We start from the raw sequence: 23,486 nt of genomic DNA, 5'->3' as shown, positions 1-23,486 counted from the left end.
CAGCACTTTGGGAGGTTGAGGCAGATGAATCACGAGGTCAGGAGTTTGAGACTAGCCTGGCCAATACAGTGAAACACTGTCTCTACTAAAAATACAAAAGTTAGCCGGGCATGGTGGTGCATGCCTGTAGTCTCAGCTACTAAGGAAGCTGAGGCAGATGAATCGCATGAACCCAGGAGGCAGAGGTTGCAGTGAGCCAAAATTGAGCCACTGCACTCTAGCCTGGGTGACACAGTGAGATTCTGACTTGAAAAAAAAAAAAAATATATATATATATATATACACGTTATTATTTACTACTTAGTATGTATATACTAATATATAGTAAATATATTGTATCTACTACTTAGTATGTATATACTAATATATAGTAGATATATTAGTATATTTACTAAATACTTAGTATAACTTAAAAAATATATATTTTTAAGTTATTATTTACTAAATACTTAGTATGTTCCAGTATTGTGCTAAATTAGCACTTCACAAGTATCTCATATAAATGAAGCTTTGAAAACATATGCAACTTTCCCCCAAGGCCCTGCAGTTAGTAAATGGTAGAGATGGGATTCAAATCTAGGTCTGTCTGCTTCCAAAGTTCTGCCTTTGTACACTGGGTTTTATTAATTCTCAAAGAGAATGTTATCATTAAATGTTATTATCTAATAGCCACTAATTTGTAAGAGGCATACCAAAAAATCAAGGAAAAAGTTCATTTAGGATCATTTAGGAGATTTTTTCTTTTTTTTTTTTTTTTTGAGATGGAGTCTCACTCTGTCGCCCAGGATGGAGTGCAGTGGTGTGTGATCTCAGCTCACTGCAACTTCCACCTCCCAGGTTCAAGTGATTCTCCTGCCTCAGCCTCCCAAGTAGCTGAGCCTACAGGTGCATGCCACCACGCCTGGCTAAATTTTTTTATATTTTAATAGACAGGGTTTTGCCTTGTTGCCCAGGCTGGTCTCAAACTCCTGACCTCAAGTGATCTGTCTGTTTCGGCCTCCTAAAGTGGTGGGATTACAGGAGTGAGCCACCGCGCCTGGCCTTTTTTTTTTTTTTTTAAAGAGATGAGGTCTTGCTATGTTGCCCAGGCTGTTCTTGAACTCCTGGCCTCAAGTGATCCTCCTGCATCAGTAGTTGGGATTAAAGGCACAATCCACATGCCTAGCAGGAGACTGATTTTTTTAAATAAGGGAGACACAAAGTCAGGGAACCCTAGATTCATAACAGCTTGACTTGTGAATTCTGCTTATACAATCTTTCTTATTATAAATGAGACATGTTCTCTCCTATTCTCACTAAAACAACCACATAAATTCACATTGTGACAAAGGCAATTACAAGTGATGCCACTGCTTGGTAACATGCTTGATCAATGTCAAGATTGCTGGCTGACTTGATAGACTCAGTTTGCAGCTAGCTGTCATTGAAGACATTACCATGGAAACATCCCCTCTCCTAGTATTAATCATGTAAAGACTTTCAGGTGCATTCATATGCCAAATTGGTAATGAAAAATTTTGAGACAGAAGATTCTAATATTAAATACCTTCAGAGGTCCTTGAAAGACAAAAATGTCTATAATTACTATAGGTTAATTTTCTAGGATAAGAAAAATGCATCGTCAGACCAAATTTCACTGGATTTATACTTTAGGAAAGCTTATGCGATCCAGCCCATGCAGAGGAAGGTAATCCTTCTGACATAGCTTTTTCTGTTACCCAATGTTTAGTTTTACTAAGTGTCCATAAATATTTGCTTTTAGGTTTATTTATTTATTTATTTTTTTTGAGACAGAGTCTGGCTCTGTAGCCCAGGCTGGAGTGCAGTGGCGTGATCTCGGCTCACTGCAAGCTCTGCCTCCCGGGTTCCCGCCATTCTCCTGCCTCAGCCTCCCAAGCAGCTGGGACTACAGGTGCCTGCCACCACGCCCAGCTAATTTTTTGTATTTTTGGTAGAGACGGGGTTTCACCGTGTTAGCCAGGATGGTCTCGATCTCCTGACCTTGTGATCCGCCCACCTTGGCCTCCCAAAGTGCTGGGATTACAGGCTTGAGCCACCATGCCCGGCCTAGGTTTATTTTCATAAGGTACATGTGGTGAAATGAACTCCAATGTAAATACTATGCCAGTAAGATGTAAGGACCCAAATGATGAGAGTCTATTAGCACATTATCTGAGTAGCACAATGCAAGTACTAAGTATTACCTGTTCCTCCCTTTAGAATACAACAGACATTTATTGGGCATGTATTATGTGTAAATAAGTGTGTTAAATCTTAAGAGAAATGAGGGATATGGATTTTGTCCTCATAAACTAGAATGTGAAGAAATAATTTTTACCTTTGAAATATTCACATACCTGTGTAGTGTTTCACCAATTTCTGCAGAGTATCAAATTGTGCTCTGGTTGTGATATAGTATCCACCATTGTCAAGTTTCCTAATTTTGTAGTGTTTCACATTGTCACCCCTTATCTCATCCCAATCACGAATAGAAAGGGAATAAGCACCTGGGTGAAAAATAAATACTTTCACTATATCTTTCTCAAAATACTGCCCCAAGAAATTTTATACTTATACTAATATAACAATATTCATACCTTTAGTTGTTTCACTCTCTCTTACTAAGAAAATACCTCGTTGATTTCCAGGATTCAAAAGTAATCTTTCAGCATCTTTTCTCCCCATTTTGCCAAAATACCATCTGGAAAAAAATTAAGTGTTTTGAATTGAAAAGTATGAGGTTCAGAAAAATTATACACAAGTGTCAGTAAGAATGGACTGGGATAGGTTTGGACAACAAAGAATAGCTAGAGAACACGGCTCAAAATACAGGAAAATATAAGAGTTTTATTGATTAAATAGTAATATCACAAATATTACTGTTAGAATATACTCTTATAGTATTTCTACGTATTAACTACTCAGTGTGTCTCTTAAAACTCCACCTGACAGTCACAGGAACAGTAGAGAGGGAAAGGCAGCAAAATAACAGATCCTTTCTGTCAGTGACAAATGGAAATATTAAGACTATGACAGGAAGAATAGAAGTGGTTCCCTGGTAACAGCATCATCATCTGCATTCAGTAAGACACAGGCATATCATACCCAAATTATTAGTAACTCTAAATATGTGTGGGTTTAATTTAATAAGGTTTTGTGAATAAAATGACAGTGTCTGCTATGGAAGAGCTCACAGAAAACGAGAAGAAAGACAAAAGAACAAAACAGAAAGTAAGAAGCACCATAGTAGAACAAAGAGTTATTGGGACACATTACAAATCATTAATAAAAGCAAACAAACATTGATAGAGCACCTATCATATACAAGGTACTGTGTTAAGTGTTATAACATGAAAGTAAAGTAGCGTTTATGAATCCCAGATAAACTGGTTTAACCTAAAAGTAGTATGTCACTGAAGGTGAATTTTGACTTTTTAAAAGTTGCAAAAATAGGACACAGAACTCCCATACACCCTACAATAAACCCTACAACTAGGTTCCCCAATGGCTAACATTTTGCTTTGTCATACTCTCTCCCTCTCTATATATGTATGTGTGTGCATGTATATATATACACATGTATTTTTTCTTAACTAATTGTAAGTTGCAAACATGCTGAATTAGTGCCTCAAATACTTCAGTGTGTACTTGCTAAAAGAGGATACTTTCCTACATAACTACAATGCAAGTGCCTAAATGAAGACGTTAACAGTCATATAAAACTAACTGAAAGTAATTTTCTTTCATGGGCATATTACTTTTATAATCATAAAATGATAATAAATCTCTGAAATATTTCAAAAATAGTAAAACCTTAAAGAATGTAAGTCTTTGGGCCAGGCACAATGGCTCACACCTGTGATCCTAGCACTTTGGAAGGCTGAGGCGGGTGGATCACTTGAGGTCAGGAGTTTGAGACCAGCCTGGCCAATAGGCGAAACCCCGTCTCTACTAAAAATACAAAAATTAGCTGGGCGTGGTGGTGCATGCCTGTAGTCCCAGCTACTTGGGAGGCTGAGGCAGGAGAATTGCTTGAGCCTGGGAGGTGGAGGTTGCAGTGAGCCGAGATCACGCCACTGCACTCTAGCCTGGGCGACAGAGCCAAGATCCTGTCTCAAAAAAAAAGAAGAATGTAAGTCTTGGCATCATAAATATGGGATGCATATATATACCAATATACCCATCCCTATCAATACATCCCCATATATAAGCTGTAAGTTAAAAAATAAGTCAAGGCAGGGAATGAGGATAATCTGAAGGCAAATTTTTGAAGTGAGACAGTCTGAAAAATATGCAAAAGGCTTATAGATACATATTTAAGTGAAAACATAAAAGAGAGAGACTAGGCATAAGGAAATATGACTGATGCAGATTCATTTATGATCCTACTCTAAGTGAATAGTATGACATTAGTTATTAATTTTTAAGTAACATCTATTAATATGATACGTAAGCTGTATTAAGACTGGTATGTAATTCTGTGTGTGTAAAGTTTGTGGCTAAGTAGAATGTGCATTAAAACATTTTAAAAATCAAAATAATTAATAAAATATGAAGTAGTGCCATACTCTTCTGCCTGAATGGAATCTGCAGGCGCTACATAATTGCTCGGGATATAACCATTCTTTCCTGTAGCGATTGATCTTGCTTCCCACCAATCTCCTTCCCTGCAACACATAAAACAGCAATCACCGCAAGGTACAATATATTGCAGTGCTATCTTGTGTCTGAAGTAAACAAAGGGTATTACTTTCATTTTTTATTTATGCATTCATTGGATGAAGAATTAAACTCAAAGAATGATATTAAAAAACAGGTTACATGAATTAAAGGAAGCACAATTGCATACTTCTGCTCCAAATAAAGCCTCAAAATCCTACACACTTAGTTATAAGATTTCTTTTTTTAACACAATTCTTTCAACCTAAGACAGACTAGAGTGAATAAAACAATTTGGGAGGTAAATCTTTCAAATTACTCAGTATTCCTTTCTTTCTTTTTTTTTTTTTTTAAAGCTTTAAGGTGTAATTTGCATGCCATAAAATTCCCCCACTTAAGATGTACAATTCACTAGTTTTTAATATATTTACAGAGTTGTACAACCATTATCACAATCAATTTTAGAATATTTTCATCACCCCCAAAAGAAACTCTGTACCCATTAGCAGTCACTCTGCACCCCCAACTACCTTCAACCACTGTCAACCACTAATCAGCTTTCTGTCTCTATGGATATGCCCACTGCATGCACCTTATATAAATGAAAATATGTGCATTTATGTGGTCTTTTGTAACTGACTTCTTTTACTTGGCATAATTTTTTAAAGGTTCATCTAGGTTATAGCATGTCTATCAGTAGTTCATTCTTTACTGCCAAATGCTTTTCTCTTTGCAGTACATAAAATTGTAATACTCTTTTTTACTCATTTTAGATAAAAAAAAATCACAATGCTCTAACATTCCTGTAGCCAGACAATTAACAATGAGCAACAAAGTTAAAAACTGAATTTCTGGGCCAGGCGTAGTGGCTCAAGCCTGTAATCCCAGCACTTTGGGAGGCTGAGGCAGGCAGATCACCTGAGGTCGAGAGTTCAAGACCAGTCTGGTCAACATGGTGAAACCTGGTCTCTACTAAAAACACAAAAATTAGCTAGATGCAGCGGCGTGCACCTGTAGTCCCAGCTACTTGGGAGGCTAAGTCAGTAGAATCGCTTGAACCTGGGAGGTGGAGGTTGCAGTGAGCCGAGATCATGCCACTGGACTCCAGCCTGGGCTACAGAGCGAGACTCCATCTAAAAAAAACAAAGAAACAAAACAAAACAAAAACCCCAAAAAACTGCATTTCTGGCTGGGCGCGGTGGTTTATGCCTGCAATCCCAGTACTTTGGGAGGCCGGGGTGGGCAGATTACCTGAGGTCAGGAGTTCGTGACCAGCCTGGCCAACATGGTGAATGAAACCCTGTCTCTACTAAAAATACAAAAATTAGCTGGGAGTGGTGGCGTGTGCCTGTAATCCCAGTTACTCAGGAGACTGAGGCAGGAGAATCGCTTGAACCTGGGAGGCAGAGTTTGCAGTCAGCCAAGATCATGCCATTGCACTCCAGCCTGGGTGACAAGAGCAAAACTCCATCTCAAAAAAACAAAAGCAAAACAAAAAAGACCCCTGAATTTCTAGAATAATGCATACTTATAAAAATGTTATCTAGAAGGCCGGGCGCGGTGGCTCACGCCTGTAATCCCAGCACTTTGGGAGGCCGAGGCAGGCGGATCACAAGGTCAGGAGATCAAGACCATCCTGGCTAACACGGTGAAACCCCGTCTCTACTAAAAAAAAAAACAAAAAAAATTAGCCAGACGTGGTGGCGGGCGCCTGTAGTCCCAGCTACTCGGGAGGCTGAGGCAGGAGAATGGCGTGAACCCAGGGGGCAGAGCTTGCAGTGAGCCGAGATTGTGCCACTGCACTCCAGCCTGGTGACAGAGCAAGACTCCGTCTCAAAAAAAAAAAAAAAAAAAAGTTATCTAGAAATATTCCAGTAAGACCAAAATTAAATGATAATTCAGAACATGAGAACTACATGTGGTTTATAACACATAAGCCCTCATTTTTTCAAAATTAATGTGAAAAGACCAAATACAATTAGTCTTTAAATAGGAAGATAGATATGGGATTTGTTACTAAAGATTAAATGCATGTTTTGCTTCACCAAAGATAAAAACTGAAAAAGCACTGTCTAAATTAAAATGTTATAAATGCCTAGATAAATTTGCTCTCTAGAAAATGAATGAAAAATCCCTTAATAATTCAAATATTTAGAAACTCATACACTTGGTTTATGGTTCCTCATATATACTAAGCACTTTCAGATACACAAACCAAAAACCTTGTATTTGATCCTGCTAAGCATTCATTGATTCACTCTAACATTTACTGAATACCTATTAAGTGACAGACTTTAGAGTGTGCTGGAAATAAAAGTAAAAAGACAGTCCTTGACTTCAAGGAATTCACAGTCTAGAGCTGGGTTTTCCAACTTCAGCACTATTGACACCTTGGACTTGATCATTCTTTGTTGTGGGAGGCTGCTGTGTGCGTTTTAAGATATTTACCAATATCCCTGGCCACTACTCACTAGAAGACAGCGGCAGCACCCCAACTGTGACAACCAAAAATGTCTCCAGATACTGCCAAATATCCCCTGGGTGATTCTGTCCCAGGTTGAGAACCATTGGTCTAAAAGAATAACAAGCAAGTGACAAATTGTAATTCAAAATGTGATGACAGCTATGATTGAGGTTTGCATAGGGTGCTATGTAAACACCTAAGAGAGATACTTAATCCAGCAGGGGATAAGGACTGGGCCAGGCAGGGGAGGAAGAATGTAAGGAAAGGCATCTTGAGAAAGGACATATTAACTATATTTTGAAGGGTGAGTAGGATTAGCTAAATAAAGGAAAGAAATGGAAAGATGAGAAATCACATTCCAGAAAAAAGAAACAGTATGTGTGAAAGCATGAGAGTATAAGAAACTCCAGCGTACTCAGAAAATTGCAAGTAATTCAGTATGTCCGGGTATCAGAGTTAGAAGAGGGGAGAAGCACATAGTAAATTCTCAATGAATGACTGTTGTTATCATTGTTGTTTTCCTTTTATCTTGATGGCAAGTGGTAGGTACTGAATATTTTAAAAGTAGAAGGATATGACCATATTTTATGTTCCGGAACAATAACTGGTAGCAGATGGGAACAAGGATGGAAGAAAATACGACTGGAAGCAGACCATAAATATATATTTTGAGAAGTTACAAAGTGGTCATTATGCTTGCTAATGAAATTATTCGATCTACTTTCTACAACGAGCATCAAATTTTCTACAGTGTACCTCTAGACAAAAAGTCTAAGTGTCACAAAAGGAAAAACACAACTTAATTTCATCAATTGGAAAGTAGATGGGTTCCTTACCCAACTTTCTCCCCCCCCTTTTTTTTTTAATAGAATGAGACAAGATCTTTACACCATCTGGTACTTGGAAAAATAGGAGCATCGAACTCTCTTTATAAAGTTTTTTAAAAAAATATTACACTTGCATGTACTCCCCTCAGTAACTCTTCATTCTTAAATCTCTACTGTTTATGGCAGAACCACAGCAGCACAAATTGTAGAAGTAATAACTTCTGGCTACAGCAGCAGTGTTACAACATGCATCTATAGAAGCCAATGCATCGTTAAACACAGTGGGCAGCCCATGCCCTACCTCTCTCATCTCTGGATCATCAACCAGCTCAGTGGTTCCTGTGTAAAGACCAGATTTCTGTCAGTATTTCTCTCACAAAATATTCATGACACTTACGTATTGTTAATTATTTGAAATCTTTCACCCTTCTTAAATGAAAGGTCTTCTGTAGTTCTAGCTTCATAATCATATAAGGCCACAAATATAGTAACACCACCTATCAGAGGGAAAAAAGACCAAGGTAAATTATGTAGCTAAGTTAACAAAACAGAAAAAAAGAACTATTGCCAGCCAAAAAAAAAAAAAAAAAAAAAAGAAGCTTAAGGATAGTTTTTTCTGTAGTCTCCAGAAACTATTTTTAGAAGTTGGAACTACTGAAGAATTTTAAAGTAGAGAGACATGACCATATTTTATGTTCTGGGACAATAACTCAATAACTGTAGCAATAACTAGTCTTAAACTCTCTGAAGACCTTCCATAAAACTACTGTATTCTACAAATTATAAAACTCTGTAGACTTGGAGAAACAAATTTAATTTTGTTTCTTTTTGAGACAGAGTCTCACTCTGTCACCCAGGCTGGAGTGCAGTGGTGTGATTTTGGCTTGCTGTAACCTCTGCCTCCTAGGTTCAAGTGATTCTCATGCCTCAGCTTCCCAAGTAGCTGGGATTACAGGCATGTGCCGCCACACCTAGTTAATTTTTTTGTATTTTTAGTAGAGACAGGGTTTCACTGGGTTAGCCAGGCTAGTTTTGAACTGGCCCCAAGTGATTCGCCTGCCTTGACCTCCCAAAGTGCTGGGATTACAGACGTGAGCCACTGTGCCCAGCCAACAAATTTAATTTTGACTCATCGTAGCAACATCTCAGGCTTGGAAATGCAGTCAAATTTCAAATCAATTATTTGACAGAAAAAGGATTGATGACTACTATAAACTAGTGGGGCAGTGTTCTTCATATAAATAATGAATGAACAATTGCATCTAATCATTACCAGTAATAACTAATTTACTAGTTTTAGCAAAATTATTACATATTTAACACTTAAAGATAAAAATGTCATGTTTTGTCTTAAATGGTATCAGACGGTCACAGTGGTTCACGTCTGTAATCTCAGCACTTTGGGAGGCCGAGGTGGGCAAATCACTTGAGGCCAGGAGTTCGAGACCAGCCTGGTCAACAGGGCGAAACCCTGTCTGTACTAAAAATACAAAAATTAGCCAGGCATGGTGGCGCATGCCTGTAATCTCAGCTACTTGGGAGGTTGAGACAGGAGAATCGCTTGAAACCCAGAAGTGGAGGTTGCCATGAGCCGAGATTATGCCACTGCACTGTAGCCTGGGTGACACAGCAAGACTCTGTATCAAAAAAATAAATAAAATAAAATGGTATGGATGATATGAATTATAAAGTATAAATTCAAAAACTGTCATATTTAGCATTATGTGCAGACGCTTAAAGAGATTAGCATACTGAACAGCCAAACTATTATTTGCAAACAAAACAAATAATAAAACAGATGTATACAATATGTATGACATCTCAGTGTTAAAATTATTCAAGGCAGGTATTCAGGTTAAAAACCCCATAATATATTAATATTCTTTTAAAGAACTGTATATATTTATTGCATACAACATGATGCTTTGAAATATATATACATTGTGGAATGGCTAAGTAGAGCTGATTAACATATGCATTGCATCACATATCATTTTTGTGGTGAGAACACTTAAAATTTTGTTAGTAATTTTCAAGAATACAATATATTGTTATTAACCGTGTTCTACAATAGATCTCTTGAACTTACTCCTCCTATCTAAATTTTGTATCCTTTAGCCAACATATTTTTAATTTGAATATGTATATACTCTACTCAACATAATCCCACTAACTTGTCAGATCAAAAAAAATTTGTTTCTTTTTTGAGACGGAGTCTTGCTCTGTTGCCCAGGCTGGAATGCAGTGGCACGATCTGGGATCACCACAACCTCGCCTCCTGGGTTCAAGCTATTCTCCTGCCTCAGCGTCCTGAGTAGCTGGGATTACAGGCGTGCACCTCCACACCCAGCTAATTTTTGTATTTTTTGCAGAGATGGGGTTTCACCATGTTGGCCAGGCTGGTCTCAAACTCCTGACCTCAAGTGATCTACCTGAGTCGGCCTCCCAAAGTGCTAGAATTAAAGGTGTGAGCCACCGTGCCCGGCCGACATCTTTACTTGAATGTCTAATAAGCATTTAAAATTTATTACAAAACAAAGCTCTTGATTTTTCTCCTCTAACCTATATTTACATACCCAAGTCTTTCCTATCTAAGTAAATGGCCCTACCATCTAATCAGGTACTCAAGCCAAGTCCATTACTAGTGCTATCAGTTTTACTTCTAAAATACTATTTACTTTCCATTTCCACTGCTGCTACCCTAACCCAAGTCCTTGTCATTTCTCACAGGGACTGGGTGGACTACTGAGAGTGCCAGTCTCATCTGCTTCTATACTGCTTTTCTACCATCCATTCTCCACACAGATGTCAGAGTCAGTTTTTCTCAAAAGAAAATTCAATCAAATCCTTTACTTAATCTCTTCAGCAGTTTCTTCCTAGCTTTGAATAAAACCTAAACTCCCTACCAGAGTCTGTGGGGTCCTGAGTAATCGTGGTCTCCTAACTCTTCAATCCCATATAATACAATTCTCCCCTCTGTTTATACTAGTCTCCACACTAATACTCAAAACTTCCAAGTCTCTCTGTATCTCCTAAATGTTGCATTTGTTATTTCCTCTCTCTAGAAAGCTCTTTCCCAGGATTGCACATAGGTGGGTCATTCTCACTTATCAAATCTCAGCTCAAGGCTGGGCGTGGTGGCTCACGCATGTAATCCCAGCACTTTGGGAGGCCAAGGCAGGCACATCCCCTAAATCAGGAGTTTAAGACCAGCCTGGCCAACGTGGTGAAACCCCGTCTCTACTAAAGTACAAAAAAAATTAGCCGGGTGCTGTGGTGTTTGTTTCTTGTTATCTCAGCTACTCGGGAGGCTAAGGCAGGAGAATGGCTTGAACCTGGGAGGCAGAAGGTTGCAGTGAGCTGAGATTGCGCCACTGCACCCCAGCCTGGGTGACAGAGAAAGACTCCAACTCCAAAAAAAAAAAAAAAAAAAAATCTCAGCTCAAATGATTTCTTCTTGAGATAGCTTTCCCTGATTAACTGCAGGGCCTTCACCATCATTCTAGTTAGTTCCTTCATAGTATTTAAGGATCATTAATCATCCATCCTGTTTAGCTGTTTATTCATTAATTATTGTCCAACCCTCTATAATGTAAGCTCCATCAGGACAGAAACCTTGTCTTGCTCACCTCTCCATACCTGATACACAGACACTGAGTGTACACTGAGTTAATAAATGAATACCCCTAATAGAGTATTTTATATAAGTAAACTGCTTTAGGTAACTAAAGTGTGTCTTTAAGTATCAATATTCAACCATTTTAGATTACTATCTTTCCCAAACATAACTCTAAAAGTAAACTTTTGCTAAAGACTTAGAAATGCCCTCATGGCCATCTACTACTGAAGTATTCAGAATTAGGGGGCTGGAATTAAGACTGTAATTGACTTAACATGCATAACTCCCTAAATGAAGTCTAACAGAATCAGTGTATGGCAGTCCTCTGGCCATTGTCTTTTTTTTTTTTTTTTTGGAGACAGAGTCTCGCTCTGTCACCTAGGCTGGAGTGCAGTGGCGCAATCTCGGCTCACTGCAATCTCTGCCTCCTGGGTTCAAGCACTACTCGTGCCTCAGCCTCCCGAGTAGCTGGGACTACAGGCGCGCAACACCACACCTGGCTAATTTTTTTTGTATTTTTAGTTGAGACAGTGTTTTGCCATGTTGCCCAGGCTGGTCTCAAACTCCTGAGCTCAGGCAATCTGCCTGCCTCAGCCTCCCAAAATGCTAGGATTACAGGTGTGAGCCACCGCGCCTGGCCTGGCTATTGTTTTTGGTCCAGTTGGAACAGACTGAAGAGACAAATGTATAGTCAGTCTATGCTTGTAGTGGGGATTTATCTTTTGCACCCACTGGCTGTTAATGAGGACATATATTGCTTGATTTGATGCTGGCAGCTGTTTTGCCAAGCCTAAGGATAAAGCAGACACTCCCAAGGGCTGCAGAATAGAGATAAAGAAATCTGAGTCCTTGATGACACCATGGAACTGCTCTATCAAGGAATCCTGAAACTCACTCTACCTTTTTAAGCCAGCTATACTTTGTTACTTCAGTGAAAAAGCATCCTGATATGGGACCCTTTACAAAAGAGCTCATTTTCTCTCTTTTAAAACTGTTTGAATCTATTTTTTTAAGAGCCTTCTGTCTCCACGAAAGGTTGTCAACAATCACTTCTTGCTATTCTCTAAAAGGATATAATAATGTAATAATTGGAGTTCTGGAATAGGACAATAAATCTGAGCTCTCCTACTTACTATCTGTGACTTGGGGGAAAATTTTAAACTGTCTGGGCTTTAGGATTTTTCTTTTTTAAATCAGCAGCATCTGGAAGAAATTCTGTATTATCACTACTTTACTGTCATTTAATTAACATCTATTAAGTAACTACTATAAGACTTTAATACTGCAAAGTACTTTACAATCCTGAGAAGTTGTCAAATTCTTGAGGGAAAGGTATATGTTTTTAATCTTTATGTTCCCGGTGCCTACAGTAGGGGGGGGGGCTCAATAACTATTTGAATAATGAGTTAATAAAATAATTAATGACATGATCCAGTACATAATCACCATCAGGTTACTACCAATTTTCCAGAACCATACTTATGTATATACAATAAAACTAATTTTTATGTTAGAGACTAATTTTCACATACAATTATTTGAAAAGTCCTCAAGTAAGATATCTTTCTTAAAGGCAGACAAGCCTTAAGTATATATTACCCAAGGTGATGTTCTCAAACAGACAACGTAATTGTCCATTTAAATCTCACCTGTTAAACCAGCAGGATATGAACTTGGCACCACTGAAAATGAGGAAGATGCACCTCCAAAAGGCGTTACCCCTGAGGATCCTCCAAATGGTGTCATGGAAAGACTGCTGAAATTAACTGCTGTTCCCTTTGCTGAAGATGACGGACATGGTGACACTGTAGTGGGTTCTGCTCCATAATGGCTCACACTTGTACTGACAGGCTCTGGAGTATTTTCAGGTCTGTATTTAATGGCTGGACTTTTGTTTTCTTTACTTTTAATGCAGCCCATTATCAAATCTACAGAGACAATAAAACAAATATTTTGAGAGTCAGTTAACACACAGGATACTTCAAAAAGACAGGGTTCAAAAAATCATTTTAAGAAAAGCATATGCCATCCCTGCAAAAAGGAACATAAACAAAACAAAAAATAGAAAGCTGAAAACGAGGTCTCTTCCCCTCATTTATCTTTATTACAATTTGCAAAAGCCCTACTCCAATCGCTTCATTCTCCAACTCAATCACCTTTAATAGTCCAATGACAACATGCCACAGTATATTGGGAAAAAACCATGGGCTCTGAAGCCAGAGAGGCCTAAATTTGAATCCTGGCTTCCTACTTAGTAGTGGAGTGATCTCAGGGTATGTTGCTTAACCTCTATGCACTCCAGTTACTTGAAAAAGTATCGCTGGGCACAGTGGCTCACGCCTGTAATCCCAGCACTTTGGGAGGCCAAGGCGGGCGGATCACGAGGTCAGGAGATTGAGACCATCCTGGCTAACACGGTGAAACCCCGCCTCTACTAAAAATGCAAAAAATTAGCCGGGCGTGGTGGCGGGCACCTGTAGTCCCAGCTACTCGGGAGGCTGAGGCAGGAGAATGGCGTGAACCCGGGAGGCGGAGCTTGCAGTGAGCAGAGATCGCGCCACTGCACTCCAGCCTGGGCGACAGAGCGAGACTCCGTCTCAAAAAAAAAAAAAAGAAAAAGTATCTGGGGGGCCAGGCGCAGTGGCTCACACCTGTAATTGTAGCACTTTGGGGGGCCTAGGCAGACCGATCACTTGAGGTCAGGAGTTCAAGACCAACCTGGCCAACACAGTGAAACTCTGTCTCTGATAAAAATACAAAAATTAGCTGGGCGTGGTGGTGCACACCTGTAATCCCAGCTACTAGGGAGGCTGAGGCATGAGAATCACTTGAACCCAGGAGGAAGAGGTTGCAGTAAGCTGAGATCGTGCCAGTGCACTCCAGCCTGGGTGACAGAGTAAGACTCTGTCTCAAAAAAAATAAAAAATAAAAAAGCATCTGGGTGATAAAATTATCTGTTAAAAAAAAAAGAAAAAGAAAGAAAACACAATAGAAAAAAAAGAGAAAAACCTACCTCATAAGGTTTACTATGAGGATTAACTTTATTACAAATTCTAGACAATCTGGCACACAATGGGTACTAGCAAATACTGTTGTATTCTGTCTATACCAGCACTATGTCAACAGAAATATAATCTAAGTCACAAATGTGAGCCACATTAATTTTAAATTTTCTAATTTAGTGTAGCCATATTAAAAAAATACAAAGAAACAGGTAAAATTAACTTTAGTATTTTATTTAACCCAGTATATAAAAAACATTTATTTCAACATGTAACCGATATAAACATTTTAATGACATTTTATTTTTTCATACTGAGCCTTAAAAATCTGATGTGTATTTTGTACTTGAAGTACATCTCAACTGGACTAGAGACATTTCAAGGGCTCGAGAGTTGTATATGGCTAGTGGCTATCATACAGGACAAAGTAGATCTATACCTTTTCCCTTCCCTGTCAATAGAAACACCCCTAAGGCTCACCAAATTTAATCCCAATCTATCTTTCCAACCTTTCCAACTTTATTTCCTACTATCCTCATACTTACGCTCACACACACACAAATCTTGTTTCCCCAATGCATATGCCCTGTGCTTTCCCATTTTGGGTTTCTTTTTCCCCCTTCTAAAATTGTCTCTGTTCCAAGTATTCTCCCCACCTCTCTACCTGCTAAAATCCTATCCTTTCACTGATGGTCTTCACAAATGTTACTTTTCCATTCAGGCTTTCCTTATAATCAGTAAAATATCTTTTCTCTTAAAACCCACAATATACCTTTGGGGAGATTTTCTTATGAGGCTCACTTTATTCCATTTTATATACCATTTTTAATTTACTGGTCTAATCCCAACCTACCCCCAAATTAATGGCAATACACTCCTTTGAAGCAAGAGTTGTGCTTTACTCATCGCTTACCTACCGTATTATCTACCATATAGGTTTACTAACATTACAAAATCTGCATTATTCTATTCACTGTCTACAGAAGCACTAATATATAATTCATTAATTCACTTAACTTTCAAAGGTCATTCTTATTTGTATAGTTTTTCCCTTTCTATGACATTCAAAAGGAAGTAGGTAGGTGAGTGTTGGCCGCCTCATAAATTCTGAAAGACTAAACATTTACAACCTCAGCTGTATAATAATAATTTAAAATGTAGCTACATATATTAAAATAGAAGCAGTCTCAGAACCTCAGAATTGGGTTTTAGATCACTCTCTTAAATTGGTATATTCTAAAGATGTGAGTTAACTATAAGCATCAAAATATAACCGGGGCTAGGCGCGGTGGCTCACGCCTGTAATCCCAACACTTTGGGAGGCCAAAATGGGTGGACAGCCTGAGGTCAGGAGTTTGAGACCAGCCTGGCCAACATGGTGAAACTCCGTCTCTATTAAAAATACAAAAATTAGCTGGGCGTGGTGGCGGGCACCTGTAATTCCAGCTACTCGGGAGGCTGGCGCAGGAGAATCGCTTGAACCCAGGAGGCGGAGGTTGCAGTGAGCCAAGATTGTGCCATTGCACTCCAGCCTGGGCGACAAGAACGAAACTCCGTCTCAAAAACAAACAAACAAACAAAAACCCATAACCGGATCTGGAAACTTAATATACAGTCTTTTGTATCTATGAGTTCTGCATCCATGGATTCAACCAAGATTCAAAAGTTTCAGAAAAAAATTGTGTCTGTACTAAATAACGTACAGACTTTTTTTCCTTGTCATTATTCCCTAAACAACATAGCACAATAACTATTTACATTGTATTAGGTATTATAAGTAATCTAGAGACAATCTATTTATTTTTCTTTCTTTTTATTTTTTATTATTATACTTTAAGGTTGTAGGGTACATGTGCACAACGTGCAGGTTACATATGTACACATGTGCCATGTTGGTGTGCTGTACCCATTAACTCGTCATTTACATTAGGTATATCTCCTAATGCTATCCCTCCCCCCTCCCCCTCCCCCCACCCCATGACAGGCCCCGGTGTATGATGTTCCCCTTCCTGTGTCCAAGTGTTCTCATTGTTCAATTCCCACCTATGAGTGAGAACATGTGGTGTTTGGTTTTCTGTCCTTGTGACAGTTTGCTCAGAATGATGCTTTCCAGCTTCATCCATGTCCCTACAAAGGACATGAACTCATCCTTTTTTATAGCTGCATAGTATTCCATGGTGTATATGTGCCACATTTTCTTAATCCAGTCTATCACTGAGGGACATTTGGGTTGGTTCCAAGTCTTTGCTATTGTGAACAGTGCAATCTGGAGACAATTTAAAGCATACAGGGGGACTGGGCACAGTGGCTCACACCTGTCATCCCAGCACTTTGCAGGGACAAGGCGAGTGGATCACCTGAGGTCAGGAGTTTGAGACCAGCCTGGCCAACATGGTGAAACCCTGCCTCTACTAAAAATACAAAAGTTAGCCACGTGTGGTGGTGCGCACCTGTAGTCCCAGCTACTCGGGAGGCTGAGGCAGAAGAATCACTTGAATCTGGGAGGCGGAGGTTGCAGTAAGTCAAGATTATGCCACTGTACTCCAGCCTGGGTGAAAGAGTGAGATTCTGTCTAAAAAAAAAAAAAAAACAAACAACAACAACAATAAAAAAAACCCCAAAAAACCGCATATGGGGGATTTGTGCACAGGTTATATACAAATATATGCCATTTTATATCAGGGACTTGAGCATCTGGGGATTGTGGTATCCACAGGAGGTTCTAGAAGGCTCTACAATTTCCCATGGATCTTGAGGGATGACTAAAGTGAAAATATTGTAAAGGAATTATAAGCTAAATATATAAAAGGCAGTTGCTTCTAAAAGTATTAGAAAAAATTAAAGGTAAGTAGTTTCATAATCTAAAGTTGGAAAAGTCTTTTAAAGTATAAAGTAACTTCCACATTGAGAGGGGCAGGGGTGGGGACAAAAGTTTAAGAGAAGCTAAAATATCTTTTCACTTGCTCATGCTTTCTTGTTCTCTCAATATATAATAAATGTACACATGTGGAATCTGGTTGACATTCTTAATACAGACAACTCTTAGGCATGAAAAGAAAAAGTCCAACAGAAAAACATGAAAACCTATCAAGAGACAATTCACAACACAGGAAAGGCCAATTAACATATGAAAATGCATCCAACCTTCCCAGTCTTCCAAGAAATGCACATTATAAGAAGATACCTTTTGTGGTTACCAGACTGGAAGATTTTGACTCAATATACTTAAGCCTGAAGGCAAAATTGTAACAATCAATATATATCCACAAAATATGTAAAAACTGGGAGGGGGAAAGGTCTACTGTTCCCCACCCCACTTTCTGTCAGGGCCAAGCACTGTTCTTTGCCGTTAAAAAAAAAAAAAAAAAAAAAAAAAGTTTAACTGTAAAAATCTTAAAAGTCGGTACAAGGAATTTACAAAATTACCTGCATCCAAAGTCTAAATATCAAGAAAACAGCATTAATTATTACATAAATTATACTTTGAAAGAACAGCAGTTGTATGAAGGAGGAAAAATTATGGGGGAAACCCAGTAATACTGTAATTTAAATTGTGATAGGAGGCCAACTCGGAAATACCATGTCAATTCACAACAGAGGCTCCTATAATTGCCCAACTACCTCAGTTTCCATTCCCAGCTTAATTCTTCATCCTCACCTCCTTTACCCATAACCATCTTAAAGTCCTCTTCCCTCAAAAGTCACACCTTTTCTCCTCACCCTATCAAGTCTTCCATTACTATGCTTAACCTGTCCTCCAGCCTCATTTTCTTAATCCAGAGTATTAAGCCTAATGCCTCACACATCTTCGCACTTATCTTTCCAATAACTCTAGGATAGCCCATTAATTTCAGTCCAATTCCACCAGCACCCCAGTATCAATGCATAGGACCCATCATTGCTGCTCATCTCATTTTGAAATATTACTAATGTCATATGTGATTCACATTTTTAAGTAAATTTCAGGTGCAATATGAGTTAAACTGATTTTTATGGGTTGTCTTAGAAATGTTAACATCATGGCTGGGCATCGTGGCTCATGCCTGTAATCCCAGAACTTTGGGAGGCCAAGATGGGAGGATTACCTGAGGTCAGGAGTTTGAGACCAGCCTGACCAATGTGGAGAAACCCTGTCTCTACTAAAAATACAAAATTAGCTGGGCGTGGTGGTGCATGCCTGTAATCCCAGCACTTTGGGAGGCCAAGGTGGGCGGATCACCTGAGGTTGGGAGTTTGAGACCAGCCTGACCAACGTGGAGAAACCCTGTCTCTACTAAAAATACAAAATTAGCTGGGCGTGGTGGCCCATGCCTGTAATCTCAGCTACTCAGGAGGCTGAGGCAGGAGAATCGCTTGAACCCAGGAGGCAGAGGCTGCGGTGAGCCGAGATTGCGTCATTGCACTCCAGCCTGGGCAACAAGAGCGAAACTCCATCTCAAAAAAAAGAAAAAAGAAATGTAACATCATTTAAAACATTTATATGGAAACCTACCTGTTGGATATTACACTGATTACCTGGGTAACAAAATTTATCTGTAGGCCAAACCCCACAACACACAATTTACCCATGTAACAAACCTGCACGTGCACCCCTTGAATCTAAAATAAAAGTTGGAAAGAAAAAACAAACAATAAACCAAACAAGAAAAATCCCCCAAAATAAAAAAATAAAACATTTATAAGGAAAAGTCTCTTCCAAGTTCCAAGCTACTGACTTATAGATATATATTCATTAATAACATACATTATGGGATAAAAAAACTATATACTGGGTACAACGTACACTACTCCGGTGATGGGTGCACCAAAACCTCAGAATTCACCACTACATAATTCATCCATTTAACCGAACACCACACTTGTACCTCAAAAGCTATCAAAATAAAACCAAAAACTAAAAATATTGTATATTAGACACTGTAAAAGGAGCTGGGAGGACAAGAAATGGTCCCTTTTCATTAAAAGGTCACAAATGTAAGAAACAAATACAACACTGTACAATGTGAAAAATGCTAGAGTGTGATAAAATGTTAGAGTGGAGGTATGTACAAAATACCATGGAAATACAACAAATGTTATCAGCTCTGCTTAAAGCGCTTAGGAAAAAAAGTTTTGCAAAGGAAGTGGTATCTGAGCTTGGTCTTGAAGAGTTGGAGATTTGGGGGAAAGAAAAGGATATTCCAGGAAGAATGAAAAGTGTACAGAATGGCTCAGATGCTTGAAACAGCATGGTTCATTTTAGGAACAGAAAATTTCTCTGTTCCAAGAGTGTGAGGGGCTGTTTGTGAGCTGGGTAGGACAGGCAGCTAGAGGAGATTTAATATAGAAGATTATTTGTTATGCAATAACTTTTAGACTTTCTCCAGGGAGCATTAGGAATCCACAATTTTTGTTTTGAGGAATAGCAGGAGAAGATATGTGTTTTATAATAACTATGACAAAAGGATGAATTATACAGCCTAGAAAGAAGAAAAAATGACAGCAGTTAGACAAGTTATAAAACTATTCCAACTGACCCATGTAAGAAAAGGCAAAAGCAGCCAGGTGTGGTGGCTCATGTCTGTAATCTCAGCATTTTGGGAAGCTGAGGTGGAAAGATTGCTTGAGCCTAGAAATTTGAGAGCAGCCTGGGCGTCATGGCAAAACCCCATCTCTACAAAAAATACAAAAAATTACCCAGTTGTGGTGGCACATCCCTATAGTTCTAGCTACTTGGGAGGTTGAGGTGGGAAGATCACCTGAGCCCAGGGAGGTCAAGGCTGCAGTGAGCTGTGATCGTGCCACTGCACTCCATCCTGGATGACAGAGGAGATCCTGTCTTCAAAAAAAAAAAAAAAAAAAGACGAGCTGGAACAGTGTGGGGCCAGTGATAATGGGGGAAATGAGAAGTGTATAAGTATAATAATCAAGGTTGTCAGTTAAATATGGAAAGAGGAGACATTAAGAAAAAGTCGAGGCCAGGCGCAGTGGCTCACATCTGTAATCCCAGCACTTTGGGAGGCCGAGGCGGGCAGATCATGAGGTCAGGAGATCGAGACCATCCTGGCTAACAGGGCGAAAACCCGCTTCTACCAAAAATAGAAAAAATTAGCCGGGTGTGGTGGCAGGCACTGTAGTCCCAGCTACTCGGGAGGCTGAGGCAGGAGAATGGCATGAACCCGGGAGGCGGAGCTTGCAGTGAGCCGAGATCACACCACTGCACTCCAGCCTGGGCAACAGAGCGAGACTCCGTCTCAAAAAAAAAAAAAAAAAAAAAGTCATTCATTCTTCAGTATTTATTGAACCTTTTAAAGTACTTACTATACGTGTATTAAGGGTTGGCTGACTCCAAAGTTTCCAGTTTTTTATTTTTTTATTTTTTTGAGACTGAGTCTCACTCTTGTTGCCCAGGCTAGAGCGCAATGGTGCAATCCCGGCACACTACAACCTCTGCCTCCTGGATTCAAGTGATTCTCCTGACTCAGCCTCCCAAGTAGCTGGGATTACAGGCATGTGCCACCATGCCCAGCTAATTTTCTATTTTTAGTAGAGACAGAGTATCACCATGTTGGTCAGGCTGGTCTCGAACCCCTGACCTCAAGTGATCCACCTGCCTTGGCCTCCCAAAGTGCTGGGATTACAGGCGTGAGCCACCGTGCCTGGCCAAAGTTTCTAGTTTTAACCAAGTGGAGAGTAACACCATAATTAAGGTAGAGGACAGAGGAAAAGATTTTTTGGACCAGTTTCAGATGGTTCGTTTTAGGTTCATGCTGTGAAGTCTGGTGGGGGATTAATAATATGTTTAAAGCTCAGAAAAAGATGGAAGCCAGAGATAGATTAAACAAAAATAGTTTCATAATTTATCTGAATCTTTTTTTTTCTCTTTTTTTTTTGAGACGGAGTCTCGTTCTGTCGCCCAGGCTGGAGTGCAGTGGCGTGATCTCAACTCACTGCAACCTCCGCCTCCTGGGTTCATGCGATTCTCCTGCCTCAGCCTCCCGAGTAGCTGGGATTACAGACGCACACCACCACACCCGGCTAATTTTTTGTGTATTTTTAGTAGAGATGGGGTTTCACTATGTTGGCCAGACTGGTCTCAAACTCCTGACCTTGTGATCCGTCCATCTTAGCCTCCCAAAGGGCTGAGATTACAGGCGTGAGCCACCTCGCCCAGCTTATCTGAATCTTTTAAAGATAATAAAACTCTCAAATAAGGTACAGCTTTAGAGGAAATCAAAAGAATTAACACAATGTTGGAGGACACCTACATACAAGCATAAGACAGGGAGAGAAATTAGGAAGCAACCATTAGAGTTGGGAATACCTCCATAGATGCGAAAAGATAATCATCAACTTCAAGACACTGGACAGGTTTGGGAAAGAGTTACAACTATATATATATATATATATATATATATATATATATATATATATATATATCTGTAGCAATTTTTTCATTATATGAAACATGAAGCAAACAGAGAAAATGTTAGTGTCTTAAATGTGGATATTTTTGTTTGAAGTATTTTATAATTTAACACTTTTTTTTGAGACGGAGTCTCACTCTGTTGCCCAGGCTGGAGTGTAGTGGTGTGATCTTGGCTCACTGCAACCTCCCCTTCCCCGGTTCAAGGGATTCTCCTGCCTCACCCTCCCCAGTAGCTGGGATTACAGGCCTGTACCACCACGCCCAGCTAATTTTTTGTATTTTTAGTAGAGACACGGTTTCACCTTATTGGCCAGTCTGGTCTCGAACGCCTGACCTTGTGACCCACCCACCCTGGCCTCTCAAAGTGCTGGGATTACAGGCGTGAGCCACCGCACCCGGCCAATTTAACACTTTTTAATAAGGAGTAAAATAAGTGGGAATAAACAGACTTTCAGGAAGAAAATGGCTAATAGTGTTAAAGACAAAATCAAGTCAAGTGGCACGTAAAATGATTTTTTTAAAGGCCAGCTGATTAGTAATTTGGAGCTCACTGGTGACTTTACCGAGAGCATTTCTTAACATCATGAAGACAAAAGCGAGACTGCAGTAAGTTGAAGAATAATAAGTGAGCCATGAAATGAGGTAATCTTTGGAATATCTTCATAAGTTGGGAACACATGCATTATCAAGATGTTTCCTATCATTTCTTTGTCTACTTCACTGATCCTCTACTTCACAGTATTAGTGTAATCAAATACAGTTGCCACTTGGTTAGTCAACAGCCATTCTTCCTCTTCTTTGATAAAAAGAACTGTGATTTTGTTGATCCTTCTTACGTTTGCCAAGTCCTTCAGGGGAGGCTCAGTGCCTATCCAGCCCTAAGTAGTAAATATTGATTTATTTAAGCCACTTACACGGTCTTATCTCTATTGCCAGTTGGCTAGTTGAGCCACGAGCATGGGCTTCCAGGAAGTTTTCCCCACTTGTAAAGAGGAATACAAGACAGAAATATTCTATTTTCTTTCCATAGATGTTATCATCGATGATGCCTAAATCAAATGACTTGCTCCACATCCTTAAGACTTGTTATTAACACTTTTTAAAAACTGTTAATTAAATGTAAGTTAAAACTGCAAAGGGATATCACTACATTAGTGAAAGATGATTATCTTTTCTATGTTTTCGTATTTATGGAAGTATTCCCAACTCTAATAGGAAGCAACCATTAGAGTTAGGAATACTTCCATAAATACGAAAACATAGAAAAGATAATCATCAACTTCATTCTAGAATCAAAACATTCTAATTTCTCATTCTAATTGGTATGTAGTGATATCCCTTTGTGGTTTTTACATTTCCCTAATGACTACACCTTATTTTGAGCATGTTCTCATGTGCTTATTTGCTTCCCATCTCTACTTTGGTGACGTGACTGTTCAAATCAGTTTTTAAACTAAAGTGTCTGTTCAAATCAAATTTTTAATTGGGCTGTCTTCTTTCTGTTATG

General features: G+C 39.2%; 1 protein-coding gene across 5 annotated transcripts in view; it reads right to left on the bottom strand.

Moving 5' to 3' along the window:
• Positions 1–23,486, bottom strand: part of YES1 (YES proto-oncogene 1, Src family tyrosine kinase) — a 92,290-nt gene that overhangs the window by 21,883 nt on the left and 46,921 nt on the right. For 4 of the 5 annotated variants that reach the window (XM_034943443.3, XM_034943439.2, XM_034943441.3 and 1 more), the window contains exons 2-6: positions 13,219–13,497; positions 8,348–8,447; positions 4,569–4,667; positions 2,598–2,701; positions 2,358–2,507 (exon numbers count right to left, since the gene is read on the bottom strand). In XM_034943443.3, coding sequence (XP_034799334.1) covers positions 2,358–2,507; positions 2,598–2,701; positions 4,569–4,667; positions 8,348–8,447; positions 13,219–13,489 — 724 coding nt within the window. In that variant the 5' untranslated portion in view covers positions 13,490–13,497. Of the gene's footprint in view, positions 1–2,357; positions 2,508–2,597; positions 2,702–4,568; positions 4,668–8,347; positions 8,448–13,218; positions 13,498–17,021; positions 18,479–23,486 lie in introns of those variants that run through there. The other variant, XM_063597205.1, reaches the window with a different exon arrangement.

The sequence above is a fragment of the Pan paniscus genome, chromosome 17, assembly GCF_029289425.2.
Source record: "Pan paniscus chromosome 17, NHGRI_mPanPan1-v2.0_pri, whole genome shotgun sequence".
Lineage (NCBI taxonomy): Eukaryota > Metazoa > Chordata > Mammalia > Primates > Hominidae > Pan > Pan paniscus.
The sequence above is the reverse complement of the archived record's forward strand: the minus strand, read 5'-3'. Positions and strand labels throughout refer to the sequence as shown.